The sequence below is a fragment of the Lepidochelys kempii genome, chromosome 1 (genome assembly GCF_965140265.1).
Source record: "Lepidochelys kempii isolate rLepKem1 chromosome 1, rLepKem1.hap2, whole genome shotgun sequence".
Classification (NCBI taxonomy): domain Eukaryota; kingdom Metazoa; phylum Chordata; order Testudines; family Cheloniidae; genus Lepidochelys; species Lepidochelys kempii.
Window position 1 is genome coordinate 117,304,547 of NC_133256.1, and position 25,984 is coordinate 117,330,530.

The 25,984-nt window shown below is 42.2% G+C and overlaps 1 protein-coding gene across 1 annotated transcript; it reads right to left on the bottom strand.

Annotated features, from left to right (window-relative positions):
• Nucleotides 1-8,619: 8,619 nt before the first annotated feature.
• On the bottom strand, nucleotides 8,620-22,636 carry PDCL3 (phosducin like 3). The gene is made up of 6 exons (XM_073352022.1): nucleotides 22,501-22,636; nucleotides 18,498-18,630; nucleotides 14,776-14,866; nucleotides 13,794-13,937; nucleotides 12,731-12,939; nucleotides 8,620-10,451 (listed from the first exon to the last, which is right to left on the bottom strand). Exons 1-6 carry the CDS (start codon nucleotides 22,504-22,506, stop codon nucleotides 10,309-10,311), a joined length of 726 nt encoding a protein of 241 aa, XP_073208123.1. The 5' UTR covers nucleotides 22,507-22,636; the 3' UTR covers nucleotides 8,620-10,308.
• Nucleotides 22,637-25,984: the final 3,348 nt, after the last annotated feature.

Consider the following 25,984-nt stretch of genomic DNA (forward strand, 5'->3'; position numbering starts at 1 on the left):
TAGTCCTTAAACAATGAGAATATCTAAGCTCCCTTCACTGAGAGTAAAATGCTTCATTTTCTCTTGCAAAGTGTTTTATTATGATGATGATACTCACTTTAAAAGACCAATCTGATTTTATTACAGTAAAATTAATAAAAGAGTTGAAAATAGGGACTAACAAAGTTCTATAAATAAAATCTATTGCAGAGAAATACTTTAGCAAGATGAAAACAATTATTAGTTATTCAGTTAGGCCTGAATTCACAAAGGGACTTAAGTGTTGCAGTGCTTAGTATTGTGATGCTTAACTTTTGGGCTCAGAGGAAATCACTACAAAGGCAATGGGATCCAGAAAGCCTGGGTTTGGCACCTAGGCTTGATACCTGGGGAGAGAAAGGTGCCTAAGAATGTGATCCGCAAAATCCAGCACATGAGATGACGGGGTGTTGCCTAAACTAGCCCATGGGAGAAGGTAGTGAGATGGGTGTGTCCTAAACCATGCTTCTTTCATAGAGTTCAATGCCTAAGTCTGAGGTGTCAGAAGGTACTTGGCTCTGCTTGCAATCCACAGCTGGGAACCCCTCTCCTTAGGAGAATGGCATAGGTGCCTGCTTTACTCCACAGAGAACAGGGGGGTCAAGAGGAAGAGGACACAGCATCCCTTATAACCTTTAGCCCAGTGGTAGGGTACTCACTTGGGATGGGGGAGACCCCAGTTCAGTTCCCTGCTGTGCCTGATAAAGGAGAAGGGATCTGAAGAAGAGTTTCCTACCTCTCAAATGAGCTCCCTAATCACTGGACGTTAGAGTGAGTCTCACTCTGTCTCTGGCCCAGTTACTGTTTAAAGTGTAATGACTTCATCAGGTGAGAGAGACCCACATTACAATATCCCATAATCCAAAACCTTGGGTAAATATTTAAAAAATGCTTTAGTAATAAAGAATTGGAACTAGATTAAGCTAGTGCTGAATTTACTAAAGGAGGTCAGAAGGAGATACCTAATCTTGGGGTTTGATTTTGAACACACACTGCTTTTACACCAGAGTGATTGCATTAACTTAAATGAAGAGTCTCCTGATATACACCAGTTTATGTGGGAGCAGCAGTCAAGCCTGATGTGTTTATTTATATCACGGTAGGCTTTGATAAGTGTAGATAATGACAATGAAACACAAACATAGGAAGAAGGAGAGAAGGATCAATTCCCATGCCTTGCAATCACAGGAAACTGATCATGGGATATGAACTTTTCTGATGCTAAAGGATGATACTCAAGAGGAAGGGGGGAAAAAACCTGGATGTACCTGTTAATGGGCATTGGGAGAGGGTGGTGGTGGAAATGACTTCCTAACTTCAAATCTGGCAGACAATTTGTATATGTGAACATGAAATGCAGTAGTACATTTGAGTGCATATCTTTGGTGCCCAAGTAATTTTTTGTCTGGGTTTGTTTTTTAATCCTCTAAAGGCAAATTTGGAAGAGCATTTCAGACATTGATGACTCTTTGGGAAACAAGAGCCTCTGTATACTTAATCTCACTTTGATGGGCCACCATTAAGGGACTTTAAGATATGAGACTCTCTACTGGAAGGGTGGATGCAGAGAGTAGCTAAAGGGGTATTGAGATGCTGAAGGGTATTGAGGTCTGGCCAGCCATCCTAAGGAATATGGAGCTACAGAGTTTCCAGGAGAGTCTGAAAGCCAAGCCTAGGTGTTGGTTCTATGCTGTTGGAATGGGAAGAAGCAATTTCACTGCAACTCTATACAGAAGCAGAGGCTGCCAGACAGCTGCTCCCTGGGTATGGGGCTGGAGTGGCTCATTTGGAGTCTTTGGCCAAGGAGGCTGCCTGTTTGCTGGTTGTACCAACTGCTGCTGTTCAGGGAAATGGGAGTTTGAGTACATTTTTGTGAGCTAACAGATTACAGCAAGGTTCACTGTGACTCTATGTCACCAATTTCTCATCCAAAAGTAAACTATCCTGTGAGTCATAGAATATTAGGGTTGGAAGGGACCTCAGGAGGTCATCTAATCCAACCCCCTGCTCAAAGCAGGGCCAATCCCCAATTTTTGCCCCAGATCCCAAATGGCCCCCTCAAGGATTGAACTCACAACCCTGGGTTTAGCAGGCCAATGCTCAAACCACTGAGCTATCCCTCTCCCTGAATGTCCCTGAATTTCAACTGCTGAGCAGCCAAAGGGGCAACTCTCAATTTAGTTTTCAGGAGCGACTAAGTGAGTTTGCAATAGAGAAGGAGGAAATCGTATTGTTACTGAACAGGTTTCATGCTTTTTGCCTTTTATGGGTGTCTGTTTGTAAAATACATACATTCAACTAATGTCATATTTTCAGAGGCAGTAGCTGAGTTTGAAAAGATCGATATAATAAAACAAAAATACAGTTAGACTTAGAATGAGAAGAGACACAAAAAGGTGTTTTGGTTTTTTTTAGAAATAACCTGGTTTTAAACTAATTCAGGGCATTCTTCCTGATCCAGCAAATGGATGGTACCTCTGATCAACAGAGGGCCCCAAACTGTAGGGTACAAATGGTTGGAAGACCTGGGTCTACTGAGGCCTCATAAGCCTGGGTGCTTATTCTGAACTGGAACAGTCATGAACTTGTGACCACCAAGGAATCCCCTTGTGGTTGGTGTTAGGATTGGGGTGACCCTAGTACATGTATTAGCCTGCATGTAGGTTCTTTTATTGCTTTTAATGCATTCTCTCTGTATTGCTCTTTACCATTAGAATAAAGGAGGCTTGCATAAGAAGTGTGGTTTGGGTAGCAATTACACTTGTTAGTCTCTAAAAAGCAAGCAAGCAGGTATGCTTGGGCAACCTGTCTGCGATGGGAAATACACAGCGGAGGCAGAGAACTGTGAAGCCTGGAAATACCCTGGTCAGAACAGGGAGAGAGAGAGAGATGTGCGTGGCCCCACCCAAGAGAGGCAACAGCTGGGGAGATGGAAGCCTGAGACTGGGTGCTCTGGCTGGACCACTGAGGGGAACTACAGGTGCAGTTGCTCTGCCCTGTGACCTGTGAAATGGGAACAATGGGTCAATACTTTAGACAAAGAAAGGCATGGAGAGATTATTAGTGAAGAAAACGAAGTAGGAAGGATTTATTCTCTCTCCTTCAGCATCTCCAGTCTCTTCTCTGGCCCTGCAGTTTTGATCTTGTTTTATTCTAACCTACCCTCAGCTCACTCCTGCTTCCTCATGACCTGCCCCAGCCACACACTCGCTGTTCCTCCCAACCCATCACTCCCTATTCACAATCCTCACTTCCCTGTGCTGCTCCCCGCTCCACAGGACTGCGGGGTGAATGGAATCTAATGAGCAGGAGAGGCAGAGCCAGCAGACATCTTTCAAGAGCTCTAGCCCCTTGGCACCTTATTGTACCTCTCTGGGAAGGGGTAGGGATTCTCTCCCCCTCGCCCCACCTGGACACAGGGAGTCACAGTGGTAGGAAGAAAGTAATGCTGAGCTTCTGGGTCTTGAAGCTAAGACCACTGATAAGGGCTCAAGCCCCAGATCCACAAAAGGACTTAGGCATTGCAACAATGAGCGTTGCAATGCCTAATCTTTAAGTGGCCGGGAAAGTCACTGGAACAACAACAGGATCCACAAAGTCCGACTTAGGTGCCCAGGATCCCTTTACAATGAATGAGGAGAGACAGGCTCCTTAGAATGCCATCCACAAACGCCAACATACCAGGCAGGGAGCCACCTAAGCTGGCCAATGGGAGACGCTGATGACAGGAATGCTGATGACAAATGCCTATCTTCCTCTGGTTGGTGGATCATGCTGAGGCTTACATGGGAGACAGGCATCCAGATGCAGACAGTGGGGTAGCAGCTCGCTTGCCCAGAGGCAGCAACTTGGGCACCATGGGAACTTTAACCCTGAAAACTGACATTGAGTGTTAGGTGCCTACACAGGGTCCACTGGGACTTTTGGGCATCACAGTGGAGCCCAAACGGAGACTTGCTCACCTAAGTGCCTTTGTGCAGATGGGCTTGTTTGTTTTCCTTTTCCAATAGAATAACTAGGGTTTTTAATCACTAAATTGCTAAAATTGGCCTAGTCCCCGATTGTTGTTTGACAGACATTATGAAATCAGATAAAGTCCCCTCTCTTCCCCTTAAGGCTTGCTTTAGGTCATTCCCTATTTCAACCTAATTTAGCTAATTTAATATTCAGGCTAAGAGGAGAGCCTAGCAGTAAATGCTTTGCTGAAGAAAATAGCCAGTGTCAGCTGTTGCAGCCAAGACAAGTACAGCTTGTACACACGGAATGCTGTCTTCGCTTCAACATAAGTCACTGACTGTTTTCTTCAGCTAGGAGGGACTTCTGGATTTTTTTTAAAAAGGGAGGAAGTAAGTATCAGCGAGGTTTAAAAATTGGGCAAGGGTAGTGTTAGGGGGCTTATTCCTTCACCCACTTACTTCCCTGGTCCTTCTCGCATGAACAGAGAGCAACAATACCCAAAGTCCAAAGGTGCAAACAATGCAATGTTTATTAGGGTGAACTTCCAGCAAGCATGATTTCAGTTTCCTTCCTTAGGGTCCCCCTTCCCAGCTCTGACACCACAGAGCCTTACACCTGTGTCCCTGTTCCCATTCCTGCCCTTAGCCAAACATGATTCTAATTTCCTCACCCCCATTCCCATTCCCCCCTCACATGCCCACCCACTCACTTCCTGATTGACTGCAGACTATATAGTAAAACTTGAGTTCTGCTTAGCTATACCTTAACCAATCATTTTACTGAAATTTAACTAACCAATCCTAACATATTGTAACATGATTATGTAACCAATTATATCCCACCACCTTAATTAGTTTACACCCAGCAAAATTAATTATACAGCAGACAGGAACAATCACAGAACCAGACCGAGATTATATAGACAAACAATAGCAAAGTGGGAACTATAATGACAAAACAATACAGAAGTGAGGATTTCACATCCCAGCTATTGATAAGTGAGTTCTTGCCAGACAGGATGCTATCAAACTAAGTTTCCTTTTACATCTAGGCACTTCCCTTTCTCTGGAGGCGACAGGAATACAATCCTGTCCTGATAATGCCTAACAGCCCAATAGCACCTTATTTCAACGTGACTAGGTTGGAATGTGAGGATGTGACCGTTCGCTTCCCAGCTTATGGCTGCCTCTGTTGCTTAGCCAGAGATTTCAGCCTAAGAACAGGCCCTCAGACTGTCATAGTAAGAGAAGGACCTTACGCTGGCAGACAGTGATTTTGATTCTTTCTTTTATACCTCTATAACTAGCTAAGTGATAAGAAAACACCTAAATTCTTAGAGTATAGGCCTTTACAGACAGGCCTGAATATCTATATCCTAACAGGCAGGTAGGGTAAAGATAAACAGGAGGGCAGAGTGCAAAAACTAGAGTGGACTCTCTCCCAAGATCTTAGTGCTGCAAGACCCCTTTACTCCAGTTGCAACTCCTATCAGTCTCTCTCAGACTTGTTATGAACTGGGTGAAACCTTGTTAGGGGTTGACTTAAAACCTCATTGAGAGTGAAGGGTATGGATGTTCCCTTCAATTAACATACCTGTAAGGATAAATTAATCACCAAGCTCCCACCTAAGACAAAAGTTTTGTAACCCCACCCAGGAGTTCTGGAGTGTGTAGGGGCAGAGGGGCTTTTGCTGATTATTGTTTTTGGGAAGGGTGTTTATCTGAGCGAAGGCAGAACATAGAACCAGAGAAAGACAAGGCAGCCTGAAGAAATCCAAGCAGGATTCTGAGAGCACAGTAAGATTGTAGGAGAAACCTTAGAGAGTTTTTGGGTCTGGTGCTGGTTGAAGAGGCTTAGGGGCCTAGGCTATAACCAAAGATGATATCCCCCATTTTTGGTTCCTCCTGCATTTGGTGATCAGGATTTTGTACATTCCCTGTATTTATTTAAAAAAAAAAAAAATACCAGCCAGCCTTGTCAACAACTTCTTCCAGCTGGAACAGAATGCGGGCTCTGAATTTTACCTACCTGCTCGGGTCAAAAAGGAACAACAGTACTAAGACCTTCTTACATGATCTTCCCCCTCTCATCAGCCACTACCTGCTGCTGACATCTGCCACTCTCTGCCTGCCACAGTTCTTTCCCCCTCTACCCTTTCCCCAGCTGAAGTTCCAGCAAGGTTCAGTCTGGACCAGGTTGCGTGAACCGAGACCCAGATCCGCAAAAAGGACCTAGGCACTTAACTTCCCACGTTAGGTGCCTAAAACCAACAAAATATAGGCGCCATTGAGATTCTCAAAACAATTGCTTGGCTAAAATCTAATCCTGTAGGCATCTAAAATTCCTCAGTGCCTAATTTTCCACCCTAAAAGTCCCCTAGGCACCTAAGTCTCTGCCTCTGGGCACATGCACCAAGTATTTGGACCGTTATTTCATGCCTACACCCCAGTTGGATCCTCCAACCAGGGGAAAGATAGGCCAGACAATACCTATCTCACTTGCTGGAGCTGGATCCAGTAGACCTCGCAGATCAGGCCCCTTACAACATCTGGTCGAGGGAGGAGCCACCTCCCTCAACTTTTAGCCCAGAAGTAATCCCCTCCTCTGCAAGATGGGGAGAAATGTGGGAGATCCCTATTCAAATCCTCTCAGGAGGGTGCTCTAAGCACTGGGTTATAAACTATTCTGAGGTGGGACTCTCTCAATTTCTCCTGTTGAAGCTGTTCTGTCTTGGATAAATGCTTAAAATAGTCATTGTGCCAGAAACGGACCACAAGAATGACTCTCTCAGTTGGTTGCTTGAGCACCCAAGTGGGAGACCCAGAATCCAGTTCCCCTGCTTCAATGACTCTTCAATCAGTTATACAAAGTGAAACATCTTCACCAGGAGAGACCCACCTCAGACTATCCTATAGCCCAGTGGTAAATTTATTAATTCACTGAAAAACAAAAAACCCAAAAAATTACCCCTCCCCCTGAGCCCAACTTCCAGAGAAATACCAGGGAGATAAAATTAGCACATTTCAAAATCCCTTAAAAATTCACTACTAGTAACAGTTACATCACATCTCAAGCTATTTAAGGTATTTCTACTTCTGCAATGCTCCTAAGCCCTAGTCCTGCAAACACTCATGCATGCGAGTAGTCTCACTGACTGCCACTGGATTACTCACATACATAAGGGCTTGGTGGAGTGGGGTCTTATTCTCATTGCCCTGAACTTTGTGTAGTCATTTACTTCAGTGCAAAATGAGTGTAAAATGGTACTTTTCTGATTTGGTAGTTTTACACCCATTCTACACTGGTGCATGGGTAATAGAGAATCAGACATATGGTCCATCCAGAATAGGGCAAGACATCCTGGCAGAAGCTGTATGGAAAAGCATGCACTGCATAGGCTATACCTATACTGGGGATAGGTGACTTTAGTTACTAGTGCTGCTTTTTATAAATCATTAATTCACTTAATAAATATATATATCTGGCAGGTATCTATTAATGACATATTATATCTATATAAGCAAATAGACTTTAGAGTTAAAAGTTGCTCCTATGGTTGTCTTTTGCCTTTCATCCTGCTGAATGCCCTAGTTAAAATCTGTTAACCTACTGGAAGTGCCTTTGTATCTGGTCAGTTAGGCAGAGATTTCCACAGCAGTGCATGGAGTAGTTAGCCCAGCTGATAGTGTTGAAATGATGTGAGTTAGAGTAAATCATCAATAATGATGACATAAAATACACGTAGAGTAGTGCAGAAACTAGTACTTTGTGGCATTAAGGAAGGAGGAAGATAGCCTGCTCCAGGTCCTCCTACCTTCCGTTCTTAGGGAGTAAAGACTGAGGGTATTCTGTAACATTGGATCCTTCGCCCCTTCCCTTCCCAGTGAGCCCCTGCTGAGCTTGGCACTGTTTACTGATGTTTATTTAAGAACTGGAAAGGACCACCTTAAGCCATGAACAGGCGCTCCTGTTTATTGGATATATGTGTGCATAAGTTAAAGGAGATCAGAGTCCTTGTCAGACCCGGACTTGGAGCACAGCAATTTCTTGCTGCCAGTCCTGTGGTAAGTCCACGCTACCCTTTAACACTTGATTAGACTCCAAACTTCCTTCACACTCTAGGCCTATTTTGTAGCAGGATTACACCACTGAGCAGTCTGGTCCCATTGCCCAAGAGAACGATTTATTGTAAAAGATCAATGATTCTTTCCTAACATAAAACCACACTGGGCCTCTGTTTTGTGGGTGCAAAGATTTAAGAACCATCAAATACACTATCTCTACTAAGTGGGAAGTAGTATCTCCTGCAGCTGGGTTGAACTTTGTCAGATATGAATATTAGAATAACCGTTTCCTTTAAAGAGATAAGGTAAGAGGGGTAATACCTTATATGGGACCAACTTCAGTTGGTGAAAGACAAGCTTTCAAGCTCCCAACCAGTTCTTCTTCAGGTGTGGAAAAGGTGTTTCCTTTAAAATCACATTCAGTTTAAAAGCCAATAGCAGGTTTAAGTGTTTTGTGAAGGCTGAGGAAGTAACCAAGAATGTTTAATTTCTGAGTCTCCTTTTTTAACTGTATAGGATGGAGGAAAAAGGAGAATTGATTAGTTGAGTACAGGACACACATTGGATAGTCTACAGGGGATGTTGTGTATACCGTTGTTTTATTACTTCAGATGGACATTTATAAAACCCTCCCACCCCACTTTTCAAATGAGATGCACAATCAACATTTATACTTATGCACCAAAGCCTCTGCAAGACACACTGGAAGAATTTCTCTGCAACATACTGATCACTTCTGTGCTCTAGTACAGGGTGTAAGAAGAATTGCTCCAGATATGCAAAGACAAAACAGTCAAGTACACAGACAGGTATCAAATAGTCTGAGACAAGGAGAAGCATTTCAGTGTTTGTGTTGATAGAAGTTTGTTTGCATAGACAAGATTAATCTACAACTTAGTTTTTATGTTCAATCAGATCACTCAATTGGGTGAAAACTGATAATCTTGGAATTTTAAACAGGTATAGAGTAAATAAATCAGGAACTTCTAATAACCCTTTCATAATACAAGAAGGGAACCATCCCCCAACAATGCACAGGTAATATTGAGGCCAAAAGCAATTTTATATCTTTGTTCTCTATTTGTATTGCAGTAGCACCAAAGGATCAGAGTCCCCTTGAGTTAGACACTGTTCAACCCCACAGGAAGACAGACCCTGCACCAAGATCTTACAACCTAATATGTAATTTATTTAAAAAAGCAGTTCTTTGGTTAAGTTCCACTGATTCAGATAGAGGGGTCAAGCTGAAGAAGCCAAGATGAAAGCTTCCAGAGGCTAATCTCAATGCAATGCAAAGCAAAAGGATTTTAATGATTTTGGTTTTATACTTATTAAATTTCTATACTCCCATAGAATCCATCAGCGACATAACAAAAGGTCTTTGGGTGAGCTTGTTAGCATAGTCACGTGCAGCTTATTAGCATACACATGTAGACAAATGAGAAGTGTAGGTGGACAGCAAGCCCAATCTGAAACAGGCATGCAGCTTTCTTAAATTTCAGAATATCTGTAATTAGGATGGCATTTCAACTTTTTCTTTCCTCCTCCAAGGGATTTCTATTTTAACAAGTAGTATTTGTAGCAGACACTGGAGCGCAAAGTTTTTACTTTAATACAAAAAAATGACAACTCTTAAGATTACTTCCATTGCAAATGAGAGGCACCAGTTTGGTAGCAACACTAATTTGATAAAGTTATAGCCTTAGTCAACTGTGTATTCTCCAGGTCAGAGACTGTCCTTGAGGCAAGCTTGCCTCTCTCAGTGCCCAGAATAGACATCTTGATAAACAACAGGCTAACAAAAGGACTCTGAAGCCCGAACTTACTGCACTGTTGCAATAAATGGTGCACTGTAACTTAGATATGTATAATGTATTTACATGAATATAAGTTACTTAAAATCAATACACTATGTACCATACCATTTGGTACTTAAACATGTAAGCCTCTCTCTGTCACAAAGATTTACCAAAACAAGAGGAAAAAGGATCACTCTTCCTACTATAACTATTTTTCAAAACGCAGGGTAAGATTTACTGTATCTCCATTTATAAAAGTCTTTCAAAAACTGTTCTGGATTTTAAACAAAGTTGTAATAGATAGCAGTTTTATTAGCAATTTCAAACTTTTTATCTTGAAAATCTATTCTTCCATAATTCAGAGCCTTCAGTGGAAAGATTAAAGTGTGACATCTGGGTTTCATCCAGTGTATTGGATATGAGCTTTGGCTGAAAATGTACTGTATCAATCGTACACGTTGGTATAGGAATTAATCATCTTCAGAGTCGCTGTCCCTCCTTGTTGGAACAGAGCTCCTGACTGAGGATATCAACTGGTCCTGGATCTGTTTCCTGGGGTTTTCTTCTAGATCTGTCTTGACTGCACCCGACTCTGAAATCTTCCACTCCAGTTCTACATGGAATTAAGAAAAAAAAAAAGAGTGCCCCATGAGGTTGGAGGAACAGCATATGCACTTTCAGGCTCAGCCTTCTCTTTTCTGTAGCATACAAAGCCTTTACTATATGAAACATACAACATTTTACACACTGTGTTTGCAGATTGTCTTGTGAATTTTAAAGCATGTATGATACAGACTATTGAGTGGTGCACTCCAACTGGTGAAAACACTGCAAGAGGGTAAAAGTTTCTTGAGTTATATAATGACTGAGTGGTAGGAAGACACAAAGAATAGATTACTTAACAGAAGGAAAAAAACTGTAAGAATTCCATTTACACATCTGAATTAGATATTTTTACAGGGAAACTTTAAAAATACAATTCAGCCACTTCCCGCACCCCTTGCGTGGATTAGATCCTTTACAAGAGAAGGATCTCCCTCCTGATAGCAGGCCTATTATTATATAGGCTCACATTGGATTTCTTCCTCAAAGTGGAAGAAAGTCAATACCACACATTCAGCAGAAGCCTCTCTCCTAGTCCTGCTGGCAATCCAATCATTAAAATCTAATTCTGTTAGACAAAAAGGAAATGAATATAACCTCACATTCTCCTCAATCACAGATAAATCACCCAGTTTCATAGACCAAAAGAAAAAGAATTCAGAGTGCAGAGGTGAACCTTATGTGATGACTAACCTGAGGTGGTATAACACTTATCCCCAGGAACCTGAAAATCAATTACTTTAGATACCAATTACTTTACATCAAGGGATGCATGCTTTGGATGTCCCTAAGCCTCTGACTGTCAGAAGCTGGGACTGGAAAACAGGGGATGGATCCCTTGATAAATTGCCCTGTTCTGTTCATTCCCTCTGAAGTACCTGGCACTAGCTAAAGTTGAAAGACAGGACACTGGGCTAGACGGACCATTGGTCTGACCCAGTATGGCCATTCTTATGTTCTTAGAAATGGAGAACTGATAAAAATAGAACCTTTAAATTGTTTCTCACTTTGATGTACAACTAGCCAATCTCTACATTTAGATGTAGTTGTTCTGTTGAAAGCAATGCTCTCATTAGTGAATTTTCCACTGGAAAGTCAGGAATGCTTACTGTAGAGTAATACACAGAGAATGTGAAAAGACCAGGATTTTAGTTAAACCACGACTTTGATCAGTGAAAGTCTATTGGCACGCTATTGCAAAATAGCTAAGTGATCTAGTTAAATACAGCGCTTGAAATGCCTTTTATTTGTGGTATACTTCGACGGCAGCCTCAAATTTATTTAAAGGTAACTGGACAGAAGCATTGAGAAATTTAACAATATCATTTTAAGTATAATAAAATCCCCTATTAAATCAGGCTAAAGGGTTTCATTCAGTTTCCAACATGCAGGAAGTATCGTTTTACAGCCAACATCCTTCATCTTGATGCACCATTTAAGAAGAATTTTGTTCCCCTTCCCTCTACTTTCAAAGAAATGCTTTTGCAGACAAGCTTGAAGAACAACAACATTCATAGGAATAAAACACCCAGTGCTGAAATACCTTGTCAGACCTCATGTACAGAGCACATGATACGCTTATCAAACATTTGCATCAAGAATGTTAAAAGGTTCAGTAACACTGGTGGTCTGTGCCTAGATTATTTGCAATAGGGGAATATGGACTAAACTGAGCCCTGACCTCCAGAGAAAAAGTAGTGTCCCCACCCCCACAGGGCACCTCATGTAAGTGCCTCCTGCCCACTCTGGAACAATGTGAGACTGCGACACTTTCTCTCAGAGCTCAGATTCAGGCTCTACTTCAGAGAGGTGAGAGAGACCCCAGCTACTGCCAGAGATGCAGAGGGGCGGGGAGATGGGGGAATCTCCCAGCCCCAGTGGAGCTGGGGAAAACGTTGCCTCTTGGGAGGTATGGGCATAGTGACTAAGGAACAGAGTCCGTGGGTCAGGAAGGTAAGAGAGAAGAACTCTAACACCACACAACTGAGCAGCACAGGTTATAAGACAAGCGGAGGATGGTCAGGGAATTCAGGTACAAACAACTTTGGAGGGAAGAAATGACAGAAAGTGTGTATATATTTTACTGCTTAAAATATACTGTTGAATCAGAAGATGTACATGAGAAATGTAAATAATCATGTGACCTTTCTATTACACTTTTTTCTTCCTGTCACCAATTCCCAGCCCCTGCATTCTGAGGGTCAGTGCAAGCATAACATAGGGAAGATTAATTAAACTGGTTATTGACATTCTGCTTTTCCTCTACAAGATACTAGATCAGCTGCTTACCGTCTCTTGTCAGGTTCATGCCACCAAACACCAGGGGCCCAACAAACTGGGCCTTGATATCTCCTTCAAAGTATGTGAAAATTGTAGGCAGGTTCCTATCAGGGTAGTTGGGTATGCAGGTTGTAGAAATGGCTTTGATAAATTTGACGTCTGGGAACTTCCTGGCAAGTCCACTCAAATGCTGATTTATTAAGGTACAGAGGGGAATTCTGTTAAAAAAAAACAGATAAAAAGAAGAGCTAAGAGACAGAATATCAAGAGTAGTCCCTTCCACATGGAAAGTTAGAAGTACCAACCTATTTAACAGTACTTATGGAAATACAAATGTATAAAAAATGTATAGATATTACTACAGTGCCCATCACTCCAGTATACATGTAAGTTTAAAGCCATTAGAGTCATTTGTTACAGTAGCTGAACTAAGATTTCCCACTCTTATTGTAGAACAAAGTTAGTTTACAAGATGCCATTTCTGTGACTAGTGCATGCTAAAAAAGTAGACACAAGGTGGAGAGAAATAATAGCTTTTTAAAGAAAAGAATCAAACTTCTATTTGTATTGTTAAATGAACAAAATATTGTGTGCTGTGAAGAGCTGATTAGTGTAATTTAAATTAAAGACAATGAACAAGCAAGTTTTTAGAATCATTTCTATAACACACAGATTTATTTCTAAAAGTAGTGACAACTTCCTTGGAAAGCTACTTTATAATGTCAGTGGGGTTGAGTACCTTGCTCACCCAAATTTTGTGCAACAAAAGATGGGCCACATAGAACTCCATTGGATAGGTAAGGAAGCTGGTGATCTCGTGTGCATAGCCTCAAGTGCTTTTATACAGAAAAGGATTAAGTCTGTCCCCAGAAGCTCTCTGTAGTGAAGTTTCAGTAGACTTTGGTCGTAAGCGATAAGCGTAAGGAGTGTGGTTTTCCTTAATTTTAACTGATAGAATTCTGAAATTAATTCTTTAAATGGCCATAACACAGTTATTCACTTGTCTAACGGTATTAGCATTGTTCACTAATAGCATCTGAAAATGCTAAGTGTTTAAAAACAGCTTACTTACCCTTGTTTGTAAAGATGCAGGATTACCCATATACCCTTGCCAGCTTTGGTAACTTCTTGAACATAATCCTGTCCTGAAATCTCCAGAATTTCCCCAAATTTGTTCTTTATTTGAGTTGCTTTCCATTCTGCTATCCTTTGCTGTCTATACAACAAGGAGGGGAACGATGGAAGAGAAATCAAACAAACAGATACACTTGTATAACAGAGCAATGATTAGACAATCAAAGTTACGGGTTTTGAAGCCTAGTCTGCAGAGATGAAGTATACAGGTCTCTAAGCACCAGGGTAGTGAAGGAGAGTTTACATAGTTTTGCATTTAAATATAAGAGCAGTCTAAAATTGATTAATGTTTGTATCATAGTGGAGTAAAGTCACAATATTCAGCTTTAGACATTGTGCATAAAAATATATTTTGTCCCTGAGATAGAGGTAAGTAATTAAAAATACTTAAGGACGAGCTCTCCACTATTCTGCACCTTGAGCAGTCATTTATAGCTATACAAAATATTACCAAATCAGAAAGACAGAGTTTTTAGACTTCCACACTAAACAGATATAAATGACTGCTCAAGGAAAAACATGGTAGAGATTCAGACCCAAAATCTCTTTTCCTCAGTTTCATTAAGGCCAAAATTTTTAGACGTCTCCAATAAGTTAGGTGCTGAACCCAAGATCTGATCTGCGGAGGCTCTTTGCACCCATTGACTTCAACTTCGGGTATGCATTAAGAGTACCTATGAAAAATGGAACCCTAAATAGGGTATCCAAGATGTAGACCCAAGTGGCTTAGTTAAGGATATTAAGAAGTCTTTCAGACTAGGGTACAAACTCCAGATCTTCCAGGTCCCTGTCTTGGGCCTTATTAAGGACATCCTTCCTCGCCTTCTCTTCAGGAAAATAGAATTCCAATTGCATTGTATTAGAGTGTAAGGAGGTAACCAACATAGTTTCATTTAGACAATTCTGCAAACTGCTCTCACCTGTACATTTTGATAGCTTGCTCATCTTCCTCATTAAACTCATCTTCATTTTCTTCTAGCTCCTCCAAAGTCATGTCTTCATATGTTTTCACTGGAGGGGGAGAAATATACGATTAGCAATATTCCACAAGAGAAGAAAGATTAACCTGTGCAAGTTTGTAACCCCACGTCATGCATTTTTCCTCTTGAGAAAATGCATGTTATTTTCTGCTGTTTTTCTAAGCTATTGAACAAGATAACACAGTAAGACCACTTACAATGATCGGAGAAGGGAGTTGAGAAACCCTCAAACTCAGCCCTTTGAGCGGAAAGAGGGATAGTCAGAGCTTTATCAGCACTCCTCTCCACAGATTTACAATTGTAAATATCTGGGATATAACTGCAAATACTTGATCAAAGTTACTAAAGTGAAACTTTTCCCTTCTAAGCATCAGTTCTTGTTGATTATCCTGTGATCCCACTGAACAAACATGTACTGCATTACAAATAAGGTTCTAACAATTTAAACAAGTCACGAAATTTAGGATTACAGTCACCAGCCTCACACCATCATCAGCTCTGTTCCCTTGCCTCTATCCCAGGGTTATTTGACTATTTTGCAAATTCATAATTATAGCCAAGCCGAACCTTATTTTAGACAATTATATCTGTTTCTTTTGAAAATCAATAAGCAGAATAAGTCCAGAGAAGTATATCACATCATGGAATGGGCCACCCAAATAGCCTTAGAGAACCTGCTTCAATACAGAAACAAAAACCCCTCCAACCGCACCGCCCTTATTGTAGCCTACCACCCTGTACTGGAACCCATATGAGGTACTATCAAACTAATGACCTCCTGAGGTCTCGTCCAACCCTAATTTTCTATGATTCTATGAACTACAACCCATTCTCAACGGGGACCCCATCCTGAAATAAGTCTTTTCTGACACCCCCCTCCCCCGGCCTTCAAACAACCCCCAAGCCTCTCCAAGCTCATCATCAGAATGAAGCTCCCCAAATACCCGGACACACCAACTCAAAGCAGCACCAGAACCTGCCAGAACAGATGCAAAACCTGCAGACATATCTCCACTGCTACAATGATCATCACTCACCAAAGCATATCTTTCAAGATCCAGGGATCCGACACATGCCTATCACACCATGTGGTGTACCTCATCCAGGGCACTAAATGCCCCAATAGCAACAATGTGGGTGAAACCAGATCATCACTATGCTCTCAAATGAACTCTCATAGGAAAATGATAAAAGACACACACAAAAAACTACCACCAGTAGGTGGGTACTTTCCACAAAGCGATCGCTCTATAGCTGACCTAGCCGTCCTTATCCTCAAAGGAAACCTGCACAACACTTTCAAAAGATGAGCCTGGGAGCTTAAATTAGTGTCTAGCAAAGTTATGAGAAATTATGGACTGAACACAGACACTAGATTTATGACTTATTACAACAACAATCTGTAACCCACACCCCCCTTTTTGTCCCATGACTGCAGAGGCATTAATGGGCCTCGAACAGTCCCTTAGTATAAGTGCTAACTTCTTACGCAAAGCAATCTGTTCCAGCTGTTCAGAATATCTTTCCCAGACCTGAAGAGGAGCTGTGCGTGTCTGGAAAGCTTGCCTCTCTCACTAACAGAAGCTGGTCCAAAAAAAGATAACACCTCACCCACCTGCTCTCTCCAATAACCTGGGACTAACATGTCTGCAACTCTACTACATACAACAATGGAAGATTTCAAATATAGCCACCTGAAATGGAAAATCCACAACATGAGGAAAAAGGACACAAAAAACTTAATAGCAATATCTACTTCCTGAACAAATGCAAGAAACAAAACAGTGGTTACGGGTCTATTACAGGAGTGGGTGGGTGAGGTTCTCTGGCCTGTGGTATGCAGGTCAGTCTAAGGTCAGAAGGGACCATCATGATCATCTAACGTCTATGAGTTTTCAAGTGATACCTCACAAGGCATATTTTGTACAAAGATTATTACAATAGCGCGTAGAGGGTGAATTCAGGGGTGCTGAGTGTCATAACCGTATATGGACACACAGACCAATGAACTTTTTTTCCCCCATAGATAATAAATCAAATTTTAAAGATAAAGTAAGAAAAATGCTGCTTGAGAATTTACTAGAGCCAAAGTCCAGTGATTTAGATTTGTTACAAACGGACTAGTAAATGAATAGGAAAAACATGTATGACTTATTAATTTAAAGATATTTACTTTGTATATTTTGACATGTGATGTTCACAATTTATCTTTTAACAGCTCATAAAGCTTTAACTTTCATGACAGTAGAAATTGAGATTCGATCACAAAATAATTGTCTGACCCCCCCCACCAATAATTTCCGGTAACTGTGGGAATTAAAAATCTATAAAAGAAATCTAAAAATTGCAGAAAAACCAATAGATAATATCTGCCAAAGTTGTAAAAAAAAATGAATTCTGCCAATTCTGCTATGTTGTAACAAGCAAAACATGTCATATGAGGCCTACTCTTGGTATCCCCTAAGTTACAGGAGAAAAGGTTGTTTTTCATTTGGACATTTTAAAGTGATTGGCAGGGTGGATTTGATTTAAATCAAATCAAACTGATTTAAATCACTACTCAGGAAGACTTAATTTAATCATGGATTTCTACATAAAAGTGCATTCTTGTTGGTTGTTATAACCTTAATACATATTCTTCACAACTCAGAGATAGATGTAGGTTTCATTTTTAGAAGGTACACACTATACATTTTTAAACAGGGATTTATTTTGAAAACATTTCAGATTAGTTTTACACCTATATCAGAAAATGAATGATTGTTTGGTTATTTCATTTACCAAAAGGTAATTGAAGCAGATATTTATGAAGTCATTAGGAGGTGAACTATCATTAATAGGATTTTCTTGCCATACTATATTAGGAGGAGAACATCACCAGACAGACATTTAAATTGTTTTATTTAACTAAAACAACAACCTTAAGTATTCTGGATTTTTTTCTTCAACAGCAAACATATAATAGTTTAACAAGCATATGTCCCTCGCTTCTCACATTTATTTCCAGACTTCTTCTCCTTGTCCATATCTATTCTGCCCCCAACAATCTTCTATTCACTGAATCTTTCGAAATTTTAGAGAGAGGTAAGGGATTGATTCTGTGTACACAAATTTGCAGAGGGACAGCAGAGTTGAGGTCTGTTATTCTCACCTCTATATATTATGTTATTTATTTAAAAACATTTTTGCTGTTAACAAGCATGTTACTTCTGGAGACACAAATCCAGTTTGAGAACTGCAAAACTAAGCATCTCTGATGGTATCTCCTAGACTGAGCACTGAGTCCCATTGGGTAGATAGAAAGATTAACCTAAATAATCTATACAGAAGCCTGTGGAACCCCATAAAATTGGGTCCCTAATCCATGAATTATTGGAACTCATTTACAAAATTTTTCTTAAACATTACTTGAATATATTGTCTCATACTATAGAATTAGACTTTATAATCCCTATTCCATGATGAGAGATCTTTGAGCTACAATGTATCTTAATTAAAACTATCTTTAGATCGGATTTTTTTGATAAAATGCTTTTTGAGGAAAAAACCTATGGGGGAAAAAATCAAATAATTGATTTTTATCTACCATGGTCACTGGACATGCTAATACAGAAGTGGCTCAGGATTTAGCTTTCTGCTCCTCTTATTTCCTGATCACTCACCAACAGAGTTCTGCTGAAGTCTCTGCTGCTCCTGCTCCTCCACTGCCTCCTCATGCTCTTTTGGCTTTTCCTTGAAAGGGAGGATGCCCTTCTTACGCAAAATGTCATTCCACTCTGTATCTGCATTAGGGTCCTAAAACAGAACAAAATGGAGGATGTGTATGTTTTACACTGAAGGAACACTTCTACCACGTCCACAACTGAGCCCCAATCAGCTTTGCTTTTTTGTTGTTGTTGTTGAGGGGGAGGATGTGCGGGTTGGATTCCCCCCCGAGACATACCACATTACTGGAGTAGTGATTTTGTTGTGCCTGCAACTGAAAACACACACAGATTCTCCTGATGATGGATTTCTGTTCAGGCCTGAACAGGGGATAGTACCTTGCAAAGAAGCTGGTACCTTGCTCCACCCCTATAGGGTTTTGAGGTAGGATGGAAAGAAGGGCTTCTGCAGGTTCTCAAAAGAAAAATGCTGCAGCACAGTTTGTAACTCTCTTACTTGGGGAAAGGAAAGATGATCTGGGTGGGAGGACAGGGAAAGAAGAAGCAGGGTGTCTGCATGCATGCATCCGATGAAGTGGGCTGTAGACCACGAAAGCTTATGCTCAAATAAATTTGTTAGTCTCTAAGGTGCCACAAGTACTCCTGTTCTTTTTGCGGATACAGACTAACATGGCTGCTACTCTGAAACCCGTCTGTATCAGGAGTTTTTTTTGTTTGTTTGTTTGTTTGTTTTAAGGAAAAGCAAAGACAACAGAGGTCACAGGACCTGTGACCTCCCTATGGGCACAGCTAGCTAGAAAAAAAAGAAAAGAAAATTTCCTTTTTTTCCAATCAGAAAATATTCACCAACTGTGCAAATGGCAGTTCTCCAATAATCACTCCTGCCACACTGGCTTTTTCAACCCAAAGAAGTTTCACCAGTTTAACTTAAAAGAGATTTTAAAACCAATTTTTTTAAAATTGCACCAGTCTGTGAAAAAACACATTTATTTGGGTTTAGCTCAGATCACTACGGAATCAAGTTTAGCTAAATCTACGTAAGCATCTTGACCCAAACCGGGTTTTGTACTGATTTAAACAAACACACCTTTATATAAAAGGTGTGTGGAGACAAGGACTAATTTAAGGTTCAGAACATACTAGGTTTGGGATTCCAACAAAACAGAAGCAGTAGGTACTTTTGTCATTTCCTTCCAGGTGGGAACTTTTTTTTAAAAAAGTCTGTTCTTGCAATTTGTTATTGTTCATTGGCAACGTTTAGATGTAATGCCTAACTTTTCCAACAGTTTGTTTTACTATCTGAACAGAAAGATATCAAAGTAAGTTGTAAAAAATAATACTGTTTTTAATACATACAGCCACCACTAACCAGAACCAAAGTGATTTTATATCCCTCTCAGGATAAGACAAAGGAACGCTGAACAGAGGGTCAGACACATAACACATACTATACATCTTGGAGTTATAATAAAATTGTGGGAGTCAGGGGAGTTGATTTAGGTTTTCTTTATTTTGAGATTTATAGACGTCTGCTCCCCACATGTACTTGAAAGAGCGGTGTGTAATTAAGGCAATGAACTGGGACTGAGGACATATAGGTTAAATTAGTGGCTCTGCCATACACTCCTTGTTCCTTAGTTCAAGTCTACACCCTGGGACTAATGCTTCCTTCCTTTGTTAATTCAGGGAGTCACTCAAATACTTGCATGTTTCCCATCACTTCAGTATCTGTATAGATTACTTGGGTGACTAATGCAAGATGTACTTCTATAAACTCTCCAGGCAATATAGCTTTGAAAGATCGAGATGGGCTCTATCTTTCTGGCTCACAGAACAATAGCACTGTAATTTCCTATTGCAATTTCAAATTTTGTAGGTGCACAAGTGCCACTGAAGGCAGAAATCGGCCAGCAAAATTGTATTATTCGTGGTGATGCACAAGCCAGAAACAATCCAAGTAGGTTTCCAGAGCCCGGGTGTATTTGTAAGTCTGTCACCTGATAATCAAGGCGGGCCATTTCCAGCACAAATCCAGGTTTTCTCCCCCCCCCCCCCCCCAAAAAGAAAAACAACCCACTCTCCTGTTGGTAATAGCTTATCTAAAGTGATGATTATCATACACATTGTAAGGAGAGTGATCACTTTAGATAAGCTATTACCAACAGGAGAGTGGGTTGTTTTTCTTTTGGGGGGGGGGAGGGGAGAAAACCTGGATTTGTGCTGGAAATGGCCCGCCTTGATTATCATACACAGTGTAAGGAGAGTGATCACTTTACATAAGCTATTACCAGCAGGAGAGTGGGGTGGGGGGAGAGAAAACCTTTTGTAGTGATAATCACCCATTTTTTCATGGTTTGTGTGTATAAAAATGTCTTATGTATTTTCCACAGCATGCATCCGATGAAGTGAGCTGTAGCTCACGAAAGCTTATGCTCAAATAAATTGGTTAGTCGCTAAGGTGCCACAAGTACTCCTTTTCTTTTTGCAACTTTTTTTCTTGTAAGCCAAACAAATTTCATCTGAGCTCTGAGACAATAAACAATCAGTTCCACGTTACCCAGACTAAGACCACACTTTACATAAGCATTAACCTTTCTGACTGCAAGATCTTGTGGCAGACAGTGCTTTGCAGGACATCAAAATAAAGACAAAGCATGTCAGTACATGTCAAGTCACCATTTACACAGTTTCAGAGTAACAGCCATGTTAGTCTGTATTCGCAAAAAGGAGTACTTGTGGCACCTTAAAGACTAACCAATTTATTTCAGCATAAGCTTTCGTGAGCTACAGCTCACATCATCGGATGCATACTGTGGAAACTGCAGAAGACATTATATACACAGAGACCATGAAACAATACCTCCTCCCACCCCACTCTCCTGCTGGTAGTAGCTTATCTAAAGTGATCATCAAGTTGGGCCACACACACACAACTTGATGATCACTTTAGATAAGCTATTACCAGCAGGAGAGTGAGGTGGGAGGGGGTATTGTTTCATGGTCTCTGTGTATATAATGTCTTCTGCAGTTTCCACGGTATGCATCCGATGAAGTGAGCTGTAGCTCATGAAAGCTCATGCTCAAATAAATGTGTTAGTCTCTAAGGTGCCACAAGTCCTCCTTTTCTTTTTGCGAATACAGACTAACACGGCTGTTACTCTGAAACCTGGCTTTATTCTGAGGCAGTATTGGAATTTTTCACTTGTAATAAATAGGATTGTGGTCAGGCTAAGCTCAGGGCCTGGTACCCCGCCCTTCTCCCTGCCTCTTCAGCCCACAGCGTGGGAAGTGTGTTTTGACAGAGTTGAAGTTTCCTGTAGTGCTGCTGTAGTTGCGTGGACCCCAGGATATTAGAGAGACAAGGTGGGTGAGGTCATCTCTTTTATTTGGACCAACTTCTACTGGCGAAAGAGACAAGCCTGGGAGCCACTCAGTGCTGTCCTTCCGGGCTGCTCCAAAGCGTGTCCCTCCCCAACAGAAGCCGGTCCAGCAGCAGATGTCACCGCACCCGTCCTGTCTCTTGAAGGCTCCTGTCCTGGCGCTCGAGTGGGAGCCCAGCCCCAATGCTGCAGGCCCCCGCTGGCTATTAGCAAGGCAAGACGCGTGCCCAGATCAGGCGGAAGGGGAGTCGCGGCGCAGGCTTTTCCCCCTTGCAAGCAGCAACCCCCACGCAACATTTTGTAACCCGAGACCCAGGAAGTGCAAAGCGAGCCCGCAGCGCGCTCCTTATGTGGCCATGGCTGGCCAGCGCTCCCCCCGTCCCCCCGCCTTGCAGCCCGGCCAGCGCACAGCGGCGCCCTGCCCGCGGGAGGCCCCGAGCGAGCCCCCGGCTGCGCCGAGCGGAGCAGGCCCCTTACGGGCCACGCTGCAGCTGGGGCCAGGAGACACCCCCCCTCCCCGCCAGGGGCGGCCGGATCCAGGCCGCAGCGCGGGGGCTTTGCGAGCCCTTCCCCCGGCCGGCCTCCCCGGGGACCTCCCCACGGCGCTCGCGGCTCCTCACCTGCATTTTGTCCCCGAAACTGCAGCTGCAGAGGCGCCTCCCCGGGGCCGGCCGCGGGGCAAGTTCCCCCGCCTACGCTCAGCCCCCACGTGCCGCTCCTCGGTCCTGCGGGTCCCCGGGAGCAGGAAACTGTGTAAGGCGGCGGGAGCGGCGGCTTCCGGGGTAGCCTTGTAAGGACAGACAGGGGCTGTAGGGACACCCGGGGTTACTCCCCACTTCGCACTCGCACCCCGTGGGGCTGGCGGAGAGGGGGCGCCCGGCCCTAGGGCGCGGGGATCCGGCCCTAATCAAGGATTTCATAATCTTCCTTAAAAAGAAAAGGAGGACTTGTGGCACCTTAGAGACTAACCAATTTATTTGAGCATGAGCTTTCGTGAGCTACAGCTCACTTCATCGGATGCATACCGTGGAAACTGCAGCAGACTTTATATACACACAGAGAATATGAAACAATACCTCCTCCCACCCCACTGTCCTGCTGGTAATAGCTTATCTAAAGTGATCATCAAGTTGGGCCATTTCCAGCACAAATCCAGTTTTTCTCACCCTCCACCCCCCTACACACAAACTCACTCTCCTGCTGGTAATAGCCCATCCAAAGTGACAACTCTCTTGACCTACTACTACTTGACAACCTACTGACCGCTATTCCTACCTGCATGCCTCCAGCTTTCACCCTGACCACACCACATGATCCATCGTCTACAGCCAAGCTCTGCAATACAACCACATTTGCTCCAACCCCTCAGACAGAGACAAACACCTACAAGATCTCTGTCAAGCTTTCTTACAACTACAATACCCACCTGCAGAAGTAAAGAAACAGATTGATAGAGCCAGAAGAGTTCCCAGAAGTTACCTACTACAGGACAGGCCTAACAAAGAAAATAACAGAACGCCACTAGCCGTCACCTTCAGCCCCCAACTAAAACCCCTCCAACGCATTATTAAGGATCTACAACCTATCCTAAAGGATGACCCAACACTCTCACAAATCTTGGGAGACAGGCCAGTCCTTGCCTACAGACAGCCCCGCAACCTGAAGCAAATACTCACCAACAACCACATACCACACAACAGAACCACTAACCCAGGAACTTATCCTTGCAACAAAGCCCGTTGCCAATTGTGCCCACATATCTATTCAGGGGACACCATCACAGGGCCTAATAACATCAGCCACACTATCAGAGGCTCGTTCACCTGCACATCCACCAATGTGATCTATGCCATCATGTGCCAGCAATGCCCCTCTGCCATGTACATTGGTCAAACTGGACAGTCTCTATGTAAAAGAATAAATGGACACAAATCAGATGTCAAGAATTATAACATTCATAAACCAGTCGGAGAACACTTCAATCTCTCTGGTCACGCAATCACAGACATGAAGGTCGCTATCTTAAAACAAAAAAACTTCAAATCCAGACTCCAGCGAGAAACTGCTGAATTGGAATTCATTTCCAAATTGGATACTATTAATTTAGGCTTAAATAGAGACTTGGACTGGCTAAATCATTATGCAAGGTAGCCTGTTTCCTCTTGTTTTTTCCTACCCCCCCCCCCCCAGATGTTCTGGTTTAACTTGGATTTAAACTTGAAGAGTGGTCAGTTTGGATGAGCTATTACCAGCAGGAGAGTGAGTTTGTGTGTGTATGGGGGTGGGGTGGGGGGATGTGAGAAAACCTGGATTTGTGCAGGAAATAGCCCAACTTGATTGTCATGCACATTGTGTAAAGAGTTGTCACTTTGGATGGGCTATCACCAGCAGGAGAGTGAATTTGTGTGGGGGGTGGAGGGTGAGAAAACCTGGATTTGTGCTGGAAATGGCCCACCTGATGATCACTTTAGATAAGCTATTACCAGCAGGACAGTGGGGTGGGAGGAGGTATTGGTTCATATTCTCTGTGTATATATAAAGTCTGCTGCAGTTTCCACGATATGCATCTGATGAAGTGAGCTGTAGCTCACAAAAGCTTATGCTCTAATAAATTGGTTAGTCTCTAAGGTGCCACAAGTACTCCTTTTCTCTTCACAATGTGCATGATAACCAAGGTGGGCCATTTCCTGCACAAATCCAGGTTCTCTTACCCCCTCATCCCCCTCCAAAAACCACACACACAAACTCACTAAGTCTCTATTTAAGCCTAAATTAATAGTATCCAATTTGCAAATGAATTCCAATTCAGCAGTTTCTCGCTGGAGTCTGGATTTGAAGTTTTTTTGTTTTAAGATAGCGACCTTCATGTCTGTGATTGCGTGACCAGAGAGATTGAAGTGTTCTCTGACTGGTTTATGAATGTTATAATTCTTGACATCTGATTTGTGTCCATTTATTCCTTTACGTAGAGACTGTCCAATTTGACCAATGTTACCAGCAGGATAGTGAGTTCGTGTGTGTGGTTTTTGGAGGGTGAGAAAACCTGGATTTGTGCTGGAAATGGCCCAACTTGATGATCACTTTAGATAAGCTATTACCAGCAGGACAGTGGGGTGGGAGGAGGTATTGTTTCATGATCTCTGTGTGTATATAATGTCTGCTGCAGTTTCCACGGTATGCATCCGATGAAGAGAGCTGTAGCTCACGAAAGCTCATGCTCAAATAAATTGGTTAGTCTCTAATGTGCCACAAGTACTCCTTTTCTTTTTGCGAATACAGACTAACACGGCTGTTACTCTGAAACCTGTAGTAAGGTTACCAATTTTGGTTGGATGTAGTCCTGGAGATTTCATCACATGAGAATCTTAAAGATTAGGAGACGCCAGGCTAATCCTGGAGGGTTGGCAACCCTAGTAACAAAGGATGATGTGAAAACTTAACTACTAAAGTGAGACATTTTTAAAACAGCAGGCCAGGTGTTAGGGGGCTTATTCCTTCACCCACTTACTTCCCTGGTCCTTCTCGCATGAACAGAGAGCAACAATGTGCAAAGTCCAAAGGGGCAAACAATGCAATGTTTATTGGGGTGAACTTCCAGCAAGCATGATTCCAGTTTCCTTCCTTAGTATCCTCCTTCCCAGCTCTGACACCACAGAGCCTTACACCTGTGTCCCTGTTCCCATTCCTGCCCTTAGCAAAACACGATTCCAATTTCCGCACCCCCATTCCCTGTTCCCATCTCCCCCACCCACACACCCATCTCCACCCCCCTACTTCCTGATTGACTGCAGACTATGTAGTAAAACTTGAGTTCTGCTTTGCTATACCTTAACCAATCATTTTACTGAAATTTAACTAACCAATCCTAACATATTGTAACATGATTATGTACCCAATTATATCCCACCACCTTAATTAGTTTACACCCAGCAAAATTAATTATACAGCAGACAGGAACAATCACAGAACCAGACAGAGATTATACAGACAAACAATAGCAAAGTGGGAACTATAATGACAAAACAATACAGAAGTGAGGATTTCACATCCCAGCTATTGATAAGTGAGTTCTTGCCAGACAGGATGCTATCAAACTAAGTTTCC

Coding starts and splice junctions, on each gene's coding strand:
- PDCL3 (XM_073352022.1), bottom strand. Junction 14,867..18,497: donor ACTTCAGCAGAACTCTGTTG/GTGAGTGATCAG, acceptor CTCCCCCTCCAG/TGAAAACATATGAAGACATG. Junction 13,938..14,775: donor CAAGCTATCAAAATGTACAG/GTGAGAGCAGTT, acceptor CTTGTTGTATAG/ACAGCAAAGGATAGCAGAAT.